Raw genomic sequence first — 20977 nt, 5'->3', positions numbered from 1 at the left:
ATAGGATGTCTTGGCTTATTTTGTGCTGCTATGATGGAATACCAAAGACTAGGTTATTTGTAAAGAACAGAGATTTCTTACAGTTCTGAAGGCTGGAAAATACAAAATCAAGGGGTTTGTATCTGGACAGAGCCTTTATCCCATGAGGAAGATGGTGGGGTGGGAGAGCACACTCATCAAAGAGAGAGAGAGCTAAAGGAGAAATAGAGAGCCAAAACTCATCCTTGTATTCAGAAGCGACTTCTGAGATAACTAACCTACTCTTGCAATAATCACGTTCATTCATAAGGGGATAGCCCTCATGACCTAATCACCTCTTAAAGGTTCCACCTCTCTCAATGCTGTTACTTTGGGAATTAAATTTCTAACACATAAAATTTGGGAAATACATTCAAATCATGCATATGGTAAAATATGCTTTTATTGTCCATATATGTTGTAAAAATTTTCATACAATGATTTTACTTCCCTCTTTAGAGACTGAAAATATGGACAATTTAGTAATGTACTTAATAGTTTGTGTACAACTGTTCAAAATGTTTTTTAAATAGTGTTTGCATTTTTCACTCAACATATATTTATTGAATAACTCTCTTGATTGCACAACAGTGTTACATATTTTGGCCTTATAACAGTCAATAAAATAGCCAAGGTTTCTGCTCTGATGAATCTTGTATTCTAATGAGAGTAAGCGTGTAATAGGCAAGTAAATATATTAAGATACCAATTTCAGATGCTGGTAAATACTATGAAGAAATTAAGATAGGATAATTAGAAAAAGAATGTTAGTTTCTGATATGTTAAATTTGAGGTTCTTAATAAGGATTCACATTTTCTTGCCAAATTATCTACTTTTAAACCGTTTGCAGATAATGCAGTGGATTGAGCTCTAGTAAAAATCCTATTGGCCATTGTCCTTTAGAAAAATTGAATGGATTACTTTTTCTGAGATAAGACCTGTCATAAAAAAAGTTTTAGTGTGACAGAGATCTCCTTATGTAAACCCTTTAATGACTATCTTAAATTAGGTCAAGCAATATTTTAAGATTTTAAATTAAAGATGAAGGGAAAAAGCATAATACAGTGACTATAGTTTATATCTTAAACCTGATTTTTCTCCTAATAAAGCCTATGACTTTGGATACCATCTTACTTGTGAGTTTCAACTTCATTTGTGAAAATGAAGGCTTGGACAAGATGATCTTTCAGGCATCTTACAGCTTAACATTGTTATTTATTATTATTTTTAGACACAAAAGAAAATATCAGTGTTGCAGATACTCTTCAAAAAGTTTGGGCCATATTGGAAATGAATTTAGAACAGTATGCACTTTCTCTCCTAAGGTAAAGCAGTAAAATCATATTTTTATTACAATATATTGTCCTTTTGTCAAAGTCCATTCTGAATACTATCAACTTTGTGGACTGCTCCCCAGTCACTGCAGCTAGAACCACACCATTACTTCGGATCTTCCACAATAGTTTATCTAAAACATTTCTATGGTACTTGCTACTTTTTGTTTATGTTTTAATTGCATGGAACTAAAATTCTAAGCAGAAAACCTCTAGTAGCACAACAAAGTTTCCTTAAATCTTATGATGTTGAGAAGACAAAAATTAAAGTTTAGGACCTGGTAGGGGATGACATCCAAATCAACAAAGTAGTCAGATGAAAGCCTTGAAGGACAATACTTTCTAAACAGGGGCAAGGCTGAGGTAGGTCGAACCTGAGGAAAACTGCATTCTAGCCATAACACATAACTCATGTCCAAGAGTCAGGCTAACCTGAACAAAACAGAAAAAATTACACACCCGGCCATGCACAGTGGCTCACACCTGTAATCCCAGCACTTTGGGAGGCCAAGGCGGGTAGATCACAAGGTCAAAAGATTGAGACCATCCTGGTCAAAATGGTGAAACCCCGTCTCTACTAAAAATACAAAAAATTAGCTAGGCATGGTGGTGCACACCTGTAATCCCAGTTACTCAGGAGGCTGAGGCAGGAGAATTGCTTGAACCCAGGAGGTGGAGGTTGTGCTGAGCCGAGATCGTGCCATTGCACTCCAGCCTGGGTAACAAGAGTGAAACTCAGTCTTAAAAAAAAAATTACACACCCACCCACCTCTCCGTATATATATATATACACACACACACACACATTGTATATTATGGAAAATATGTGGAACCACACTCTGGTGATTTAGATGTCAGAGGTGGCAGAAAAAAAAATCTAAACATGAATGTATGAAAATGAGTAAGAAAATAAAGATTAAAAAAAGAGAAAATAGATTAAAAGTTTGAGAATTCAATGAATAAAACACAGCCAAATGGAAAGTACATCAATGGAGGTTTTAATAATCAAAATTAAGAACTCATTACTGGATTTAACCACAGATTAGGCACAGTGGGAGAAGAGATTAGTGAGCTGGGTAATATGTCAATGAAAAGTATCCCAACTGAAGCTAAGAGAAAATGAGTGGAAAACAATGTAAGGGACATGTGGCACCTTCTCAGAAAGCCTAGTGTGTAACTGGAGTGACAGAAGGTACAAAGGTAACAGGTGAGAACTTTCCAAAACTGATAAAAGACATCAATTTACATTTTCAAGAGACTCTGCAGACCCCACGCAGATGACTTGATTCACCTTTACTGCAGAACCCATTTTCTAAAAGGGTTACACTTTTGCCTAAAGTTTTAGTTCTATGAATGCACATAAGGAGCACAAACCCTCTTTTCCAACTTGCTTTTGTATTTTAGGGCTACCATGAGGAGAGCTCTAGGTCAGATCCTACACCTAATTTTCATAAAAGTGATGTGCTAAAAAGTGGGTGCTCCTATTAGAAAATAGGATCAGTACACCAGGGAGGTGAATTTGAAACAGCATAATACCGTCAGGAGGCTTTCATTCTTCTCCATGTGATCTTTCCACCCTAGCTAAGACCATTTCTCGGAATCTCAGCTCATATCCGATACAGCAGCCATGATCTTTCAGTGCTTTGAGTTCTACACATACATTTCTTGGACAGATAAAACAAAAAAGCCTAACTATTATTTAAACTCAAATGTCAGGGGCATCCAAAGTTACCTTATCTTAGCAGGCATTAATTCTATGGTTAAGAGCACATTATTTGGCACAAGACCTAAAGCTAACCCCAGATCTACTAATTACTGTTATCTAAGGTAAGATTCTTATCCTCTCTAAACTTAATTTTTATATGTAGCACAGGGATAATAATATCTACTGTATAATCCTATTCTTTCATAAATCTGTAAAGATAAATGAAGGTAAACAGGAAAAGCACTTAGCACAGCGCCACAGATTGAATCATCACAGAAAAGTAGCCATTGTAAATATTGGTATTGTCATGACTATTACATGTAGCACTTTGGGGTTATGAAGCCCAGACTTTCATCATTCTCAACTCTGAAGGGGGAGAACTTCCCCCAAGTCAACTTGGGGAAGACTGAGTTTACCAATTTACAATTTGGTCTTAAGATTGAGTCCAATTTCATCTTAACTATTCAATCCAATTGTATAGACACACACACAAAGAACAGACCCTCTTGTGCAAGCTGGTTCGGCATTGTGGGACCTATCCTAGGAAGATCTGTGGGTAAGATCTTGCACCCAATTTTCTTGCAAATGATGTCTAAAAATGAGCTCCCCTATGAGGAAATCATATCAAACAAAAATCTGACTAGATTGAAACTAATTCTTTATTAAGGCTAAATCTTCCAACTCAGTCAGGTATCTTGCTCTGAGTCATTCAAAATATTCTACATAGTTCATCAGGATTTTGATGGCCCTACATTCATTAGGATTTCCTGAGGTATATGAAAAAGGGTAGAATGTATAAGGGGAACAGTGATAGTCTGGGAAGAACAGAAATCCCACCCTCATTTTAGAATGGTGGCGGGTCCCCTTACAGTCAATTCCCACTGCGACCAGCTTAAGGCCCATGTTGGTTGAGTCCACATCCTTGTGTAGATTAGGCAAGCCCTGTGTGATTTACAGGGGTGTCTTGCATTGACAGACCTGCACTGTATAGCTCCTAGTTAGAATTATTATGTCATTGATCATCCATATTGGGACACTGACAAGAAAAGATGGAGAACTGTTAATAATTAGGCCAGTACTGTCAGTATAAACCACAACTATCCCAGGCAAACCAGGATATATGTCCTTATTCTCTGTCCTTGCCACCATTTTAAAAGGCCTTTTAAACCCCTTCCAAGTATAATCCTGTTAATTTCCTCCTACCAAAAATCTAGGATCAACAAAAACCAATAATGAAATGGAATATGTGACAATCAATAAAAACATCTGCCTTCTGGAAGACAAGAACACATTTAGCTCTGTCTAGACTTCTAAAAGAGAACCATTTGCTATGGCCATAATGGCTTCCATCCCAGCTAATACCTGAGACATGATGTAAATGGTCTTATATTCCTGGTGCTACTAAGGGCACATCCAGTTTCTGGCAAAATGAGAGTGATAAGACCTGGAAGATCCATCACATCATCACTCCCATTATGTTCTGGAATGTATCGCAGACTTCCAGGGGCAAAGCATGGGGAAATCTCAGCTCCGTAATTATTTTAGCAGTGTATTCTCTACTGTCTTATACATCAGGAAATTATGTAGGAGGAAAGCCAGCACTCTCCACTTGAGCATAGCCTTTGATTTTTAAAATCTATTTTTCCAAACTTATTTCTCACCTTAAACTCCATTTCAGGCTCCATTCTCTACTTTAATTCCTGACCCTTCAGAGTCTCTCACCCAGTTTTGTTGCTGGTTTGCTTGCTTCTAGTTTTTCTATTCGTATAGCTTCAACTTTGGTTCTGGTTTCCCACCTATAAACTTTACTCCCTCAATCATGAATCGTGTTCTCCTTTGAGAGCCTCAGACAACCTTGGGCACCTTTGACAGACATTTTTTGTGACTGACCTAGAATGGGTCTCCTTACCTTGGCACCATGCATCAGGGACTACACAGACCCCCTTTGATCAAGATCTCAGTCTAGCAAACAATGACTTGCAATATCTTATACTATTTTTTGTCATTTCTTTTTGTGAATAGAGTTTATTTTTAAAGTGGCTTTTGCCATTTATTTTTATATTTCTAGACTAATGTTCAAAAGCAAGTGCAAGTCTATGGAATCTTACCCATGCTATCAAGATGAAGAAACCAAGATCGCTTTTGCGGATTATAGTGTCACTTATCAAGAACAGCCACCAAATTCTTGGTTTATAGTATTCAGGTGAGGTTATTATATAATGAAAAATAATGTCTTTAAATGACTTGCAATATTCATATTTATGAATATTTATTTATAATAGTGGTATTAGCTTCTGGGTTGCTTTCATAAGTTAGTTAAAATTCTTCCACACTTGGCATCTTAAATGAGATATCACAGAAATTTTTATCTATGCTCTTTCATCAAAATATGAAGAATGTGTAGTAATTGTTAGAACCTTTTACATTCATGATAAAAATAATATAACAAATTAATATGCTTTTAGTATAGAAAAAGATCCTTTAATTTCTAAGCAATAGCATATTTGGTAAAAGTCACAAATTGTAAAATGGAATTTTTAAAATAGAGTTTGCATTTACTTGACAAAATAGCACATTAATAGTAATTTTAAAAATAAAATAATATGTGTGCCTTGTAGTTATTTGGAACTTTTGATTTTTAAAAAATTTCTTGGCATTAATGCAAATTTCAAACTTTCTTTAAGATTCATGTCAAGGGAAAATTCATGCTCTTATAATTACAGAGAAACATTTTTCGTTCCTCAAGAGATGATTTTGGTTCCCAAAGTATACACTACACTTCCGATCTGTATACTACACGTTGTTAATAATGACACAATGGAACAAGTGCCAAAGGTGTTCCAAAAAGTGGTGCCTTATCTTTATACAAAGAATAAGGTAGGTATAAAATTTATTCTCCCCATATGATAGAATGGCAATGAAAATCCACCAGCTTGTACAGGGGTCCTGAAGGGAAGGCAGAGTTGTTTTTAATCTACTTAACAGGCAAATAAGGCCCTGATCTTTCACTATAGAAATCCCATATATTTAACAGTAGGAGATATTTAATGTAATTGTTAAAGCATTCTTTACCTCTCAACCCTCTTTCTTCTTCTCCTCAAAGAAAATATGGCAAAAAGAAAGCATTATAAATTCTAATTATTGAAATTTAAAAAGCTAATAAATGCTTAAAATAGAAATGAATCTGAAAAGCTCCTTTAGCCTTATCCCAAAACCAAATCAGATGATTATCTTTGTTTCCCACTGGGTTTTTATTTTACTCCTGTCTATTTCAGAAAATTGTGGTCACATAGCCACCAATCATCACCACCTCACTTTGAGGGCTACATAAATTCCTTTAGCAACCAGAGGTACTTGGGTACCTACCTCTGGCTGAGTGATAGACTCTGATCTCTGACCTTCACTCAAACCACATCGCTTCTCTGTTTATTTAAATCTCATATTTGTCTTTTCAGTCATTTCCTCTAAGAGGGAATCACAACAAAGGATAGAGTATGCCTAGCTCTATATGAAAAGGGTGCTTTTAGCTCTGATCTTCCATTCTCAGCTTTATGTCTTTGAACCTCTTCATTTTTGTTTTTGAGTTACGTCTGTACTTGACTTCTGAGATTCATTTCACCCTATGATTCTATACATTATTTTGTATAAATTAGGACATACTTATCTTGTGAATACTGCTTTTGTGTGAATGAAGGTTAAATTTAAGAATGTATTAACTTCATAAAAATCCTAATAGATCTTTCATGCTGTGTTAAAGATTTTAGGAAACATTTTAAAAATAAGGGCAATTAAATTCTTGATGAAATTACTTAACCCCATTGATACGTGTGTGTGTATGTGTATATTATATACATATATAATCTGTTTTTTGTTTTTTATAATTTTATTATAATTTTAAAAGCTGTATATGTGTCATTAAACCCTTAGCATGTTTTTTCTATAATTTTTAATAAGATAGATTTTTTTGATATTACAATCAGATTTTATTAAATTTGAAGATATCAAATTGTAATGGGCTTAAATTACTTTTATTTTGTATTAAATTTGGCAAGTTTGGTATTTACATTTTATAAGAAAATCTGATAAACATAAATATATTTGTGTGCGGTTATCTATGTTTATAATTCTACATCTAAACATAATTTTTAAAAACTCAATTAAAGTCAATGCATCAATATATTATTTTTACTTATTATTATTGTTAATTACCTTGAAAGGGCATTTATATATCACTTAAAAACAGAATATTTTGCTAATAAAACTTAATTCCTGTACATCAAACACATATTGACAAACTTTATTTGACCCACACAATTTCCTTTGAACTATATTCTTCCCCATGTACTAATAAATATTTCTAAACCGAGCTTGTCCAACCCACAACCCATAGTCCACATGCTGTCCAGGATGACTTTAAATATGGCCCAACACAAATTCGTAAGCTTTCTTAAAGCACTATGAGTTTTTTTTTTTTTTTCCTCACTCTTTATTTTCTTAGCTCATCAGCTGTCGTTTAGTGTTAGTGTATTTTATGCATGGCCCAAGACAATTCTTCCATTACGGCCCAGGAAAGCCAAAAGATTGGACACCCCTCCTCCAAACCTTACCTTTCTGCAGCAGAATGCCTTGGGTTAAATCAAACTATAGGGACAAACTTGTCTACACACCAGTGGATTATTTTTTGAATGTTTGTTTTTAATGTTGGAGCTAGACTTCCTTTTGAATAGAAACAGTTTATTTAAATTGTCTTTAGAATTCAAAATCCACGAACATTAAGAGGAGAAAGATGATTTAATTTAAAGGGAGACTCTATCAAGATTATAGATCTCATCAAAATCTAGCAGTGAATTCTGTATTACTGGATAGATATACTGTTAGTCATGAATACTTCATTTTAGAAGGAATCTTTAAAGACTATTTGGTTGAACCAAATACGAATCTGATTGTTATTCATATCTGGCATCCATCCTAGGGTTTGGTTTTTGTTTTAGAAACTCCATTGTAGACCTCCCTCTCTAGATTAAGCCTGAATTTTTTGGATAGCTGTAAGTGATACATTTTGAGTCAATGTGCAGAACATTCTCTCTCCACTTAACTATTATTTTTACATTGTAAACTGAGATTGCAGCAAACCTACTTCCTGTCTCATATTTTATCTCTTTTACCCTCTCACTCTAGCCAGCTCTGTTTAGAAAAAAAGTTAAGCCTAGGCACGGTGGCTCACACCTATAATCCCAGCACTTTGGGAGGCCGAGAGGGGGAGTCACAAGGTCAGGAGTTCGAGATGAGCCTGGCCAACATGGCGAAACCGTGTCTCTGCTAATAACACAAAAATTAGCCAGCCATGGTGGTGTGCGTCTATAGTCCTAGCTATTCAGGAGGCTGAGGCAGGAGAATCGCTTGAACCCAGGAAGTGAAGGTTGCAGTAAGCTGAGATCATGTCACTGCACTCCAGCACGGGTGACAAGAGCGAAACTCCATCTACAAAAAAAATAATAATAATAATAAATAGCTTCAGTGGTCCCTTTTGTGCTGCAGTTTTCCTCTCTTCATAATTCTTGATCTTTGAACATTTAAGCAAACAACCTGCATCCCTGCTAAAATGTGGTTCCCAGAACTGAACGTTGCCTCTGACAGTAATTCACAAAATGTAAAGAGGATCATTGCTCTATTGTTTCCTACCCTGTAATTGCATCAGTCTTTTGGCACCTACGAGGCATGTTGATAGGGTCGACTCAAGAGAAAACATCTTTGGCTGGATACATAATGTCTAAAACTCTATTGAACAGTTATATAACTAGCAATCTTAGGTGGGAATTTTGTGGTTAATTCTGCCTAGCAGGCTCATCAAGAGGTATCCTGACCCATGTGAAATTCACTAGAGGCCGTGACATATGCCTGCCTGAAATTAATAAACACCATGTCTGCAACTTTTACCTGATTTTGTGTCTTCTAATCTTATGAAAAAAGTAAATAAATTTTTGTTCCCAATAAACCCATGCTGGCTTTAAGAACAGGTTTTTTTCTTTGAGGTTCTCATGAGACATCCTTTTTATGAGCTACGGCAGAACCCTGATAAGCACCATTATTAAACTTACTAGTCTTTGTTTTGCAGAGCATATATTCTTCTTAAGTTTGAAAAATCAGAATTATTTGCTCTATATTTTCATAAATATTCAAGGCCATACACTGTAATTCAGAATACTAGCCTATGGGATCCCTCAATACTCAGTACTCAATGATATAACTCTTTTTACTACTGAATCCATTTAGGATCGCCAATTTCTGTCTTGTAATCCTATCACTGATTTAGCTTTAGATTTTCACATTTAATATCTATCTCACCATTTAATAACTTTTTCCTTTTAAAATTATTCTGAGTCTAAGCAAAAACAAAATAATACATATTGCTTTTCCTCTTTAATTCATTAATACAATAATTTTAGTACAAAATATTTAGCATAAAAACTCAAAATAATTTTGACTTGCCTCTTTAATTCGTTAGTACAATAATTAAATAATAGACTCAAATAATAATAAAAATATCAATGCATATGTGCATTATACTTTGCAAGTAAAAATGCTTTATTATACATTTTTTTTAACTTGCCCCAAACATAATATCAAAAAGTCCTTGTCGGTGTTGCAATTCTCATCTCATTATGGGGATTGGAATTCCAGCTAATACTTCTAGATGTCTACGCGACCTTTAAAAAATTCATTCTGGCTTATATATATATATCTAATTTTTACTTCTGGAAATCTAAACATACCAGAGAGCTTTCTGTGAACAGAGTACGGATGAAAGACAAATCTATTTTTTATTCTTTATTAGGGACATCTGGAAATACAATCTCAGAACTACTTTGAATATTTGCATCTATTATGATATCATGCTTTTGATTCACTGACTTCTTAGCCAGATATCCAATTAAACCAAGCTGTTGCCCACCATAAAGTAAGCCATTCCCAGGCTCTTGAGCTGCTGCTTTTCTGCAACCTAAAGAGCTCATTCTCAATCACAAATCTGGGTTCTGTGGAATCACATCAGCTATTAATTTTATAGCTTTACCTGTCATATCAACGGAATACATTTCTTTGAACTCGTCTGCTTTTCTTATTTTGGTATTCCAGAAAGTTGGACCTGGGAGACAGGAAAATCAAGTAAGAAGTTATTGGGCTACCCTGGGATGGTGCAATGATAAAAATTTGCCGTGGGAGGCATTAGAAGAATTAGAAGAGGACATAGTAATCATCTACTGTAGTTAAGCACTTTATTTTATAGTTAAGGAACCACAGAAAGGAAAATATCAGAGTCTATTGTTTTCCTGAAAGCTTTGTAGGATAGTGCTTTCTAAGAGAAATTCCAAACGTAATCCAAGTGATTCTATGTTTATTAAGAGACCTTGGGACCTATAAGTATATCATAATAAGACATTGAGTACTATGAGATATAGTACATTTGAGAGAATAACAATATAACTCATTTCTGTGTAATTTATCTTTCTTATAGAAGGGATACACTTTTGTGGCGGAAGCATTTACAGGTGACACATTCGTACCAGGCTCACGGTGGAAACTGCGCCTCATTGGTTCTTACGCTCCACTGCCATGCCTCTCTCGAGACCCTCCATGCAGTACCTTTGCCATAAAGGAAATCCGAGATTACTACATACCTAATGATAAGAACATTTTATTCAGGTACAAGTATATGACAGAAGGGGAAATGCATTTGTTTAAAAATGTTAATATTTTAGGATCAAAATAAATTCTGCAGTAAAATGCTGACTCGGTTTTGATTTCAATTTCTATATTCTTTTTAGAAACAATTAATTGAGTGTAATGTGATTATGTATGTGTTATATAAGATTAAGCCTGTATGGCTGCATATAATGGTAATGACATTTCCTTAGTTTTCAACCTACTCAACTTTGATTAAAGATTCTTCATGACATGGCTTTCTCTTACCACTTTCTTCTTCTGCTGCTCCATCCCTGGCTAGTATTTTGTAGGAGTTTCTTTATCAACCAACTCAGCCTTATTTTCATACTCATCTCTGTGCAGTGTTCTGCTTAAATAGCCTAATCATAGATTCCACTCTCTTTCATGAATCAGTCTTCAATGTCCCTGCACTGCTTCTAGCCCTCATTATCTTCAGTCTATAGAATTGTTGTGTTTCTGGAATCCACGGCTCTATTTAATTCCCTTTTCTGCACTTTATCAGTTTTTTCTCTCTCTCCATATTCATTTTCATACTCATCCTTTACTACTAGGGTAAATGCCTTTCAAGCTACGTGTTTAAATATGTGATTTTCCTGCTTTAAAACCTTTGGTAACTTTCCACTGGCTGCAGATAAACTCCGAACGACATAGCATGCTACTTAGCATTCTTGAGCAGACGCCTAACACAGTGCACGCTCCTGATGGAACTAACAACCACCTCCTGACATATATGCCCAGCAGTTTTATTTTGCTCATGTCTTTCCTCCTTTCTCGTGTGTCCTGTCCCCACCTCTCCTCTTCAAAAAATCCATCACTTTTAATGATAATTTTCAATAGTAAAAATTTTTGTGCTTAAACCTTCAAATATAATTACTTGGCTCTGGTTATGTTCCTATAGTCCTTTGTTCTCTCTGAGACTGTGACATATCAAATTCTATCTGGTCAATTGCACATTAGCCATTATGAGAATTAGCATTGGTTGAAGGCAAGAATCATTTAGTTTCAATATAGGACCTAACACAGTGCCTAATACATAATTGGCCTCCATTAACAATGTGTTTTCTACAAGTTGTTGGAATACTTCTCTTTTTAATGTACATTTCTCTGCACAGAGAATTTGGAAAATATGCGCATTCCCAAGAAGAAAAAAAAAATACCAATTACTAAAAACAGAAATTGTGATAAAATAGTTTAACTACTGTGATAGAAAACCATTGTATCACATGCCAGGGTCACTAATAGACTAAAAAGTGACATTTAACTGTGCCATAGCTAACCCAGAGTTAGAAACTAAGCAACAGCATCTTAAACCCTGTACCCTGCAAGCACCAAGAAAAACGGTTTTTCCAAAAATAAGTTATAACTGCTGCCCCATTTCCTTTGTGATAACTGCTTGCTGCCCCTTTTTCCTTGCGATAGCTGCTGACCTTGGCTTCTGTAAATAAAAACAGCTAGCTTGCTCTGAAAAATGCTGATTGAAAAGCAAGAGAAGAAAAAGTTTTCTATTGTAATGTTTGACTTGCAGCTCTCCACCAGGGACCACTTAGAATTTCCCCAAATTCCAGGAAGCCCACTGTGTAAAGCTGCTTGCCTTTACTTATCAGAAACTGCCAGAAATAGCTTCTGTAAAGTTGCTTGCCCTGCATCTCGTCACCCTCTTGGTCCTAAAGCCAGGATGTGGTTTTTCAGCTTAAAAACCCTGCTCCCCCTGAGCTTGGGGCCATGGGTTGGAGAGACGTGAGTCCTCCGTGGCCGCCGGCAATAAAGACCCTGCAATTTGGCATACTTTTGTCTTGGTGTTGATTTTCTATGCTCACTCTGGTCCAACATAACCTGCTACCTAAATTAGTCCCAGAAGCTGGTATTAAAGTTATCAAGCGGAGCAGTGAGGCAGGTGAAGACAGGGCTGCTCAAGTAGCCTAAGTGAAAGTTTGTAAATTAAGAGATATACAACCTTTTCTGGAAACTCAAGACATTGTTTTGTTTGGCGAGTTGGGTTTCAGCATGCTATAGTAAGTGGTAAGACCAGAAAGTCAGCAAAGGCCTTCCGAGAAGAGCCTCACTGGACAAGAAATATAGATTTTTGCATTAGGAGCAAGGGTATTCTTTAAAGGATTTTAAGAAAGATGACATTATCAGACGTGTATTAAAAATTATGTCTGCATAGCATGAATTATATATGTATATAATGTAATATATAATATATAATGTGTTTTATATTATATAGAATAAAAATGTATATATAAATATTTATATAATTATATATGTATATAAAAATATAAATATCTATATATAATAATTTATATATATATATAAATTTTTTTTTAGACAGAGCCTCCCTCTGTCACCCAGGCTGAAGTGTAGTGGCACGATCTTGGCTCATTGCAAACTCTGACTCCCAGATTCAAGTGATTCTCATGCTTCAGGCTTCTGAGTAGCTGGGATTACAGTTGTGTGTCACCACACCTGGTTAATTTTTGTATTTTTTGTAGAGATGCGGTCTCACCATGTTGGCCAGGCTGGTCTCAAACTCCTGGCCTCAAGTGATCCACCTGCTTCTACCTCCCAAAGTTATGATATTACAGATGTGAGCCACTGTGCTCAGCCTACTAATTATATTTTCTAACAGAAAAGATGTCAGAACTGTATTATTTTAAAATCATATTTAATCATAAAAGACATGGATTATGAAAAAACAACTTCACTTAAGGCAGCAGTGTGTTGAATGAATGGGAGGGGAGCATAGCTGGAGGGAGGGAAACCAGGTAAAAGCTTTGAAATAATCCAGGAGTGAGATTAAGGCAGTCTGAAGGAGGGCAGCATATTGACTTGCTAGGACTGCGATAACGAAAGTCCACACACGGGTGGGTGGCTTAAGCAATGGACATTTATTGTTGCAGAGAGCTGTGGAAACTATTAATAGAAGTGTGAGATCAAAGTGTCAACAAGTTTGGTTCCTACTGAGGCTGTGGGAGAGAACCTGTTACATGGCTTTCTCCTGGCTTCTTCTGGTTTGCTGGTTATCTTTGGCTTTTAGAAGCATCACATCTATCACTGCCATTATCTTCATGTGGTGTTTTCCCCTGTGTGCCTCTATTTCCAAATTTCTCTTTTTCTTTAGAGACAGAGCTCACTTTGTCTCCCAGCTGGAGTTCAGTGGTGCAATCATGGCTCACTGCAAACTCTAACTCCTGCCTCAAGCAACCCTCTCACATCACCGTAGCTGGTACTATGGGCACATGCCACCATGCCCAGCTAATTTTTTAATTTTTTGTAGAGACAGACTGTTGCTATGTTGACCAGACTGGTCTCAAACTCTTGGCTTCAATCAATCCACCTGCCTTGGCCCCCCAAGTGCTGCATTTACAGGAATGAGCTACAGTGCCCAGTACCAAATTTCCCCTTTTTATAAGACATCAATCATACTGGAGTAGAGCCCATTCTAATGACTTTATTTTAACTTGATTACCTGCAAAAGACCCTATCTCCAAATAGGTGACATTGGGAAGCACTGGGGGTTCAAACTTCAATAGATCTTTGGTGGTAGGAGGGGATACAATTCCGTCTGTAACAGGTACTGACAGTGAATCTGGAGAGAAGAAGAAGGATTTTAAGATATTGAGGTAAAATTGACAGCCTTGCTGGAGTTCTAGAGTTTGACTTGGGGAAATGTTTGGATGATGTCGTGTACCTAGATAAAGGGGAGAAACTCATTTGCAAGGGGGTCCATAGGAAGACAATTAATTAATTCCTTTTTAGTTTTTAAATATGGTGGTCTAGTGAAATAGCCAAGTGATACTGCATCAGTAGTTCCACTGTAGACATTAATTTGGAAGTCATTATTCTGTTACTGATCATGGAAGTGCCCAGGAAAGTTTGTAAAATGAGAATCAGATCCAGGACAGAACATGAAGACTCTCTGATGTTTGTGGGAATGTCTGTCAATGGAAGCAAAGCAGCCCCCAAATAGGAGGGAAAGTATAAAAGTTGCTGTGCTTATAGTGGAAGTGTTTTTAAAGGAGGAGGAAATCAGGGTCCAATCAACACTGTCAAATCCTCCCGAGAGGTAAAGGAAGATAAGAACCGAAGTTTGTATAGATGGTGACAAACTCCTTGAAACCTTGGCAAGAGTAAGTTTAGCACATGATATGTTAGGTCGTTCTCACACTGATATAAAGACATACCTGAGACTGGGTGATTTATGGAGAAAAGAGGTACAATTGACTCACAGTTTTACAGGATGCACAGGAGACATGGCTGGGGAAGCCTCAGGAATCTTACAATCATGGCAGAAGATGAAAAGGAAGCAGGAACAATCTTCACATGGCAAAGCAGGAGAGAGATAGAGAGAGAGAGAAAAAAAAGGTGTATAGAGAGAAAGAGAAAGAGAGAGAGAAAAGTGTACAGCACTTCCTATACACTTTCAAACAACCAGATCTCATGAGACCTCACTCACTCTCACGAGGACAGCAAGGGGGAATTCCGTCACCATGATCCAATCACCTTCCACCAGGCTGCTCCTGCAACACTGATTATCATAATTTAACATGATATTTGGGTGGGGACACAGAGCCAAACCATATCACCTGTGTTGGTGACGGAGTAAGCAAGTGGAAGATGAGAAGTGTGGGAGCAGACAACTCTCCTTAGGTGCTGAGCTGGGAGGAGAGAAATGCAGTAGAGTCTGAACTGCAGTGGACTGAAAGTTGTGTTGGTTTGTTTTTTGCCTTGTTTTAATCTGTTTTAAAGACAGGAAAGAACTGTACTTATACACAAGCTAATTTCAAGGAGGAATAAAGAGTGGAGTTTATTTAAGATACAGGAGAGAGGCCAGGCATGGTGATTCATGCCTGTAATCTCAGTACTTTACAAGGCTGACGCAGAAGGATTGCTTGAGCCCAGGAGTTCAAGAACAGCTTGGATAACATAGTGAAATCCTGTCTCTACAAAAAATAAAAACTTAGCTAAGCATGGTGATGCATACCTGTAGTCCCAGCTATATTGGAGTCTGAGGTGGGAAGATCACTGGAGCCCAGGAGTTTGAGGTGCAATGAGCCATGATTGCACCACTGCACTCCAGCCTGGGTGACCTTTTCCATATACAGAGAGAAAAACAAGTGTTGTCTTTTAACATCGTCGTATATATGAGAGACACGATACTCAGAAAAGCAAATTTCTAGAGAAATTAAAAGTTGATAGAGTCCTGGGCATTTGTGAGGAATCACCTAAAATAAGAGCAAGAAGCCAACTCTTTAATTGCATTAAAGGGGGAGTTGGAAAGAATGAATTAGATTGCATGTTTCCCATCTTTTCGCAAGAGCTTTCCAAACTATTGGTGAGAAGTGAAGGTGAAGGCTATGGGTACTACTTTAATTTCTCTGTATTTTTGTGAATCACAGAAAATGCTATTATCAGTGAAGCTCCAAAGTATTCTTCTGCCAGTAGTGATTTTTGTGTAACAGAGAGTGTTGATGTGGCAGTGGTTTGCAGATCTATTAAGAGGTTTGGTGGTTTTTAGGGCTATCAAGTTTTATATTTATTTATTTTTATTAAGTTCTGGTGTACATGTGCAAGATGTGCAGGTTTGTTACATTGGTAAACATGTGCCATGGTGGATTGCTGCACCTATCAACCCATCACCTAGGTATTAAGCCCAGCATGCATTAGCTCTTTTCCCTAATGCTCTCCCACCCCCGCCCTCCCCCAACAGGCCCTAGTAAGTGTTGTTCCCCTCCCTGTGTCCACGTGTTCTCATTGTTCGGCTCCCACTTATAAGTGAGAACATGCAGTGTTTGGTTTTCTGTTCCTGTGTTAGTTTGCTGAAGATAATGGCTTCCAGCTCCATCCATATCCCTGCACAGAACATAATCTCATTCCTTTTTATGGCTGCATAGTATTCCATAGTGCATATGTACCACATTTTCTTTATCCATTCTATCATTGATGGGCATTTGGGTGAATTCCATGCCTTTGCTATTGTGAATAGAGCTGCAATGAACATATGTGTGCATGTATCTTTATAATACAATGATTTATATTCCTATATAATGGGGTATATATGTAATGGGATTGCTGGGTCAAATGGTACTACTAGTTCTAAATCTTTGAGGAATCACCACACTGCCTTCCACAATGATTGAACTAATTTACATTCCCACCAACAGTGTAAAAGAGTTTCCACTTCTCTGCAACCTTGCCAGAATCTATTGTTTCCTGACTTTTTAATAATCTCCATACTGACTGGTATCTTATTGCGGTTTTGATTTGAGATGGTATCTTATTGCGGTTTTGATTTGCATTTCTCTAGTGATCAGTGATGCTGAGCTATTTTTCATGTGTTTTTTTGCCATGTGTGTGACATTTTTTTGAGAAGTGTCTGTTCATATCCTTTGTAGGCCTATCAAGTTTGATAAGTGACTGCTTACTACATCTAAACAAAAAGTTACATTTTTTAAATCTGGGATTTGATGATAATAAAAGTTCTATATTCCTGTTGTTTTGCAGTTACTATATTGGGATCCTTTGCCAAAGTCTATAATAACTCCAGTATTTTCAGGATGTTAGTGGACTTTACAAAGTAGTTTTACTTATAGCTTATCATATCAGAAAATTAGACTATTTTCCTTACTGCATTAGTCTGTTCTTGCGTTGCTATAAACAAATACCTGAGACTGGGTAATTTCTGAAGAAAAGAGAGTTAATTGACTCACAATTCTGCAGGCTGTACAGAAAGGATGATGCTGGCATCTGCTCAGCTTCTAGGGAAGCCTCAGGAAGCTTCCAATCATGGAAGAAGGGGAAGGGTGAGCAGGTGTGTCACATGGCCAGAGCAGGAGTAAGAGCGAGAGAAAGGGAGAAGGAGGTTAAACACATGTTTAAACAACCAGATGTCATGACAACTCACTCACTGTCATGCGAACAGCATCAAGTAGATGGTGCTAAACCATTTGTGAGAAACCTGTCCCCAAGATCCAGTTACCTCCCACCAGGCCTCACCTCCAACAGTGAGGATCACAGTTTGACAGGAGATTTGGTCAGGGACACATATCCAAACTATCTTGCTTACTGACGTGAGAAAAGGACCAACATACTTGCTTATAATGTTAACTTTTTTTCTTTACAGATATTCTGTTAAAGTTGTAACACCACAACCTGCTACAATACAGGTACGCACATCCAAACCAGATGCATTCATCAAGCTGCAGGTCCTAGAAAATGAAGAAACTATGGTGAGCTCCACTGGAAAAGGCCAAGCTATAATCCCAGCGTTTAACTTCTTGAAGAGTGAGAAAGGTTTGAGCTCCCAGTGTAAGTGTTTCTTTATGAACAGGATATTCAGATTCATAAATGAATACTTATGTTTTCATCATACTTTAAAAATGAAAATAGAGTAGCAAGTAACCACTTAAATTATGAAACTTAATAGTACAGTGAAGTATGAAAAATATAGCATTTGAATGTCAAATTAGGTGCTGAAAATCAATATAGGTTTACTTTAAAGCCTTCACACCTTTGAGAAAAATTTACTTTACTGTCACATAAGCCTTCTTGATAAGAAGCCAAATTTTCATTATTTTGAAAGAATATTTTTACTTTTTAAAAATTCCTAATTCATTATTTTTAGAAATTATTCTACTTACTAAAATTAACAAAAATTAAAGTTATTACTTTCAATAGACTATTCTTAATGGTTACATAAATAAAATAATTTTGTAAATAATGATTAGCAGTGCTACTCTGAGGTGTATTACTTTATTATGTTAGTAACTTGACTCTGACTATAAAAATCATACATTACCAATGTAGAATATTTAGAAAAATAGAAAATTACAAACAAGGGAACAAGAAATGTTTTATAATCATGCTGCCCAGAAAAAACATAGTTTTGTCAAAACACACTGTAAATGTTTTGGCTTTTATGCCTTCATTCTCCATTTTTGCATTTAGATTTTAGCAAAACTGGGTTCTTACCTATTTTGCCTCTTGAGATTTCTTCTTTCTTAAAACCATGACTTTTTTTATTTTTTGTGGCCTTGGCTGGGACCTCCAAACCAAGGTTTAATAAGTGATGCTGATGTATTTCTTTTTCTTAACTAGGAACACTTGTGGCACTTGTCATTTATTATCTTTGTTGGTGGCTTCTAATAATTAGTCTTTATGAAATTTGAGAAAGTTTCTTCTATTGATAGCTCTGAATTTTAATATTGAATGGGTTTGGAACCTAATTATTTTTTATAGTTGTTTATAGAATTCATCCAATTTTACCCCTTTAAGTTTAATAAATTGAGTTTTAATTTTGAATCAATCTTGCATTCTTAGAATAAAATCTATTTGGCCATGATGTTTTAATATACTGCTATGTTTAGAATATACAATTTTACTAGTTTGTTTGATCATAATCATAAGTTTGTATCTCTATGAGAGTCTTTTTCCTCTCTCTATGTGTACATGTACATTATTGTTTCTAGTTCTCAAGCTAAAATTATGATGAATTCTTGAAATTAATTTGAGAAATTTTTAGTTTTTCTGTTTTTGAGTCTTTTAAATTCTCCAGGATTCACTTCTTTTTTAAAAATTTATGAGATTTGTCCTCAAAACTTTCTAAATCTGATGTTTTCAGGGGATAGATTTTTGTTTTTGTACTATTTAAGAAAATAATTTCCAAGTTTACATTTAACTGCCTTTCATTTGTATAGAATATATTTTTGTTGAAAAGCACCGATTCATTTAGTATTTCCAATTTATCTGCATAAATTTGCATATAGGATTTTTAAAAATTTTTAAATCTCAATAAGTTTGTATACAGTATTATATTTATTTATTTGTAATTTATTCTTAATCGGACTTTTTAAATTTACTGTGTATTATTGGTCTTTTCTTAGAAAGAACTGGATGTATTAATCAAACCCTAATGGCTCTTTTAGATTTATAATCTACTTCATCAGTATTTATATTTATCTTTAAAAATCCTTTCTCTACTTTTAAAATTTAGTCAAATGTTTTCCTTCTAGCTTTGCCAGTTGCAATTTTAGTTCATGTTTTAAATCTTATTTTTAAATGAATATATTTAATGCTATACATTTTTCTAACTCTGGCTACATATATTATATTTTATAACTCAGAATACTATAAAATTTTATATGTAGTGTTATGTTAGCCATGGGCTATAATTTTTTTAATTTTTTTCTTTAACATTTATAACATTTTTAGAATTTCTAATAATAAAATTGTTTTATTTAGCATATTGCTGTTAATTTCTAATTGAATTATTTGGAGTTAGAAAGTGCAGATATATTTTCTACTTTGAGGATTTGATTGGTGTTTTTCCTGTTTCCTGGTTCAAATTAAATTTGATTACTGTTCCACTGAGGTTTACAAAGAACTCTATTTTGGAGGTAGTTTGATGTCTAAGTGCACACACACACACTTTCATAAAAGTCAAACTTGCTAATTATGATATTTAAAATGTGAAGATTGTCAGTTATATTTTATCTCATTGGTGTGTAAATTTCTTCATGATGTGTATTAAGGTGTTTTATTTTTATTTTTAAATGTGTGAAAATATCTCTTCCTCTAACATTTTTAGTTTTACATATTTCTATGCTATGTTGCTAGTTATATAAAGTTTGATATTTGCCTTATATTTTGATGTATTATATTTTCAAAATAAACATAAAGCAGCTTTCTGTTACCTTTAACAGGCTTCCTTATCACTGATTCTTCCTTTTGTTATCATTTGCCTGTTGATGCTGTTCATCTGTTTATTTTTACATCCTCTACATGTTTTTGCTGTCAGGCTTTCTCCTATAAATAGATATTTTCTCTACACAGCGATATATGGACTGGCTTTGTGCCTGGCCCAAATCTCATCTTGAATTATAATCTGAATTGTAATCTCCACATGTCAGGAGAGAGACCTCACAGGAGATTATTAGATCCTGGAGGATGTTTCTCCCATGCTATTCTCGTGATAGTAAGGGAGTTCTCACAAAATCTGATGTTTTCATAGGATTTTTCCCCCTTCACTCTACACTTCTCTCTCCTGTCATTATGTGAAGAATCATATGTTTACTTCCTCTTCCCTTTCTGCCATGATTTTAAGTTTCCTCAGGCCTGTTCAGTGTTTTAGCAATGTGAGGACAGACTAATAAAAATGCAAGATTCTTGTCTCTAAAATGGGGGAATGCAGTCCATTTA

General features: G+C 35.6%; 1 protein-coding gene and 1 long non-coding RNA gene across 3 annotated transcripts in view; one reads left to right on the top strand and one right to left on the bottom strand.

The window, feature by feature from the left end:
- The window catches only part of ADGB (androglobin), a 213220-nt gene that overhangs the window by 147922 nt on the left and 44321 nt on the right, over positions 1-20977 (top strand). For both annotated transcript variants that reach the window (XM_032274516.1, XM_032274517.1), the window contains exons 23-27: positions 1251-1344; positions 5127-5261; positions 5782-5935; positions 10572-10759; positions 17904-18088. In XM_032274516.1, coding sequence (XP_032130407.1) covers positions 1251-1344; positions 5127-5261; positions 5782-5935; positions 10572-10759; positions 17904-18088 — 756 coding nt within the window. The remainder of the gene's footprint in view (positions 1-1250; positions 1345-5126; positions 5262-5781; positions 5936-10571; positions 10760-17903; positions 18089-20977) is intronic.
- Positions 8505-15798, bottom strand: LOC116549164. The gene is made up of 4 exons (XR_004267729.1): positions 15765-15798; positions 10621-10699; positions 10131-10202; positions 8505-8539 (listed from the first exon to the last, which is right to left on the bottom strand). It is a non-coding gene; the product is annotated as an uncharacterized LOC116549164 (long non-coding RNA).

The sequence above is a fragment of the Sapajus apella genome, unplaced genomic scaffold (genome assembly GCF_009761245.1).
Source record: "Sapajus apella isolate SASKATOON/1434 unplaced genomic scaffold, GSC_monkey_1.0 scaffold6, whole genome shotgun sequence".
In the NCBI taxonomy this organism is placed as follows: domain Eukaryota; kingdom Metazoa; phylum Chordata; class Mammalia; order Primates; family Cebidae; genus Sapajus; species Sapajus apella.
This window is presented reverse-complemented; position numbering and strand designations above follow the sequence as displayed.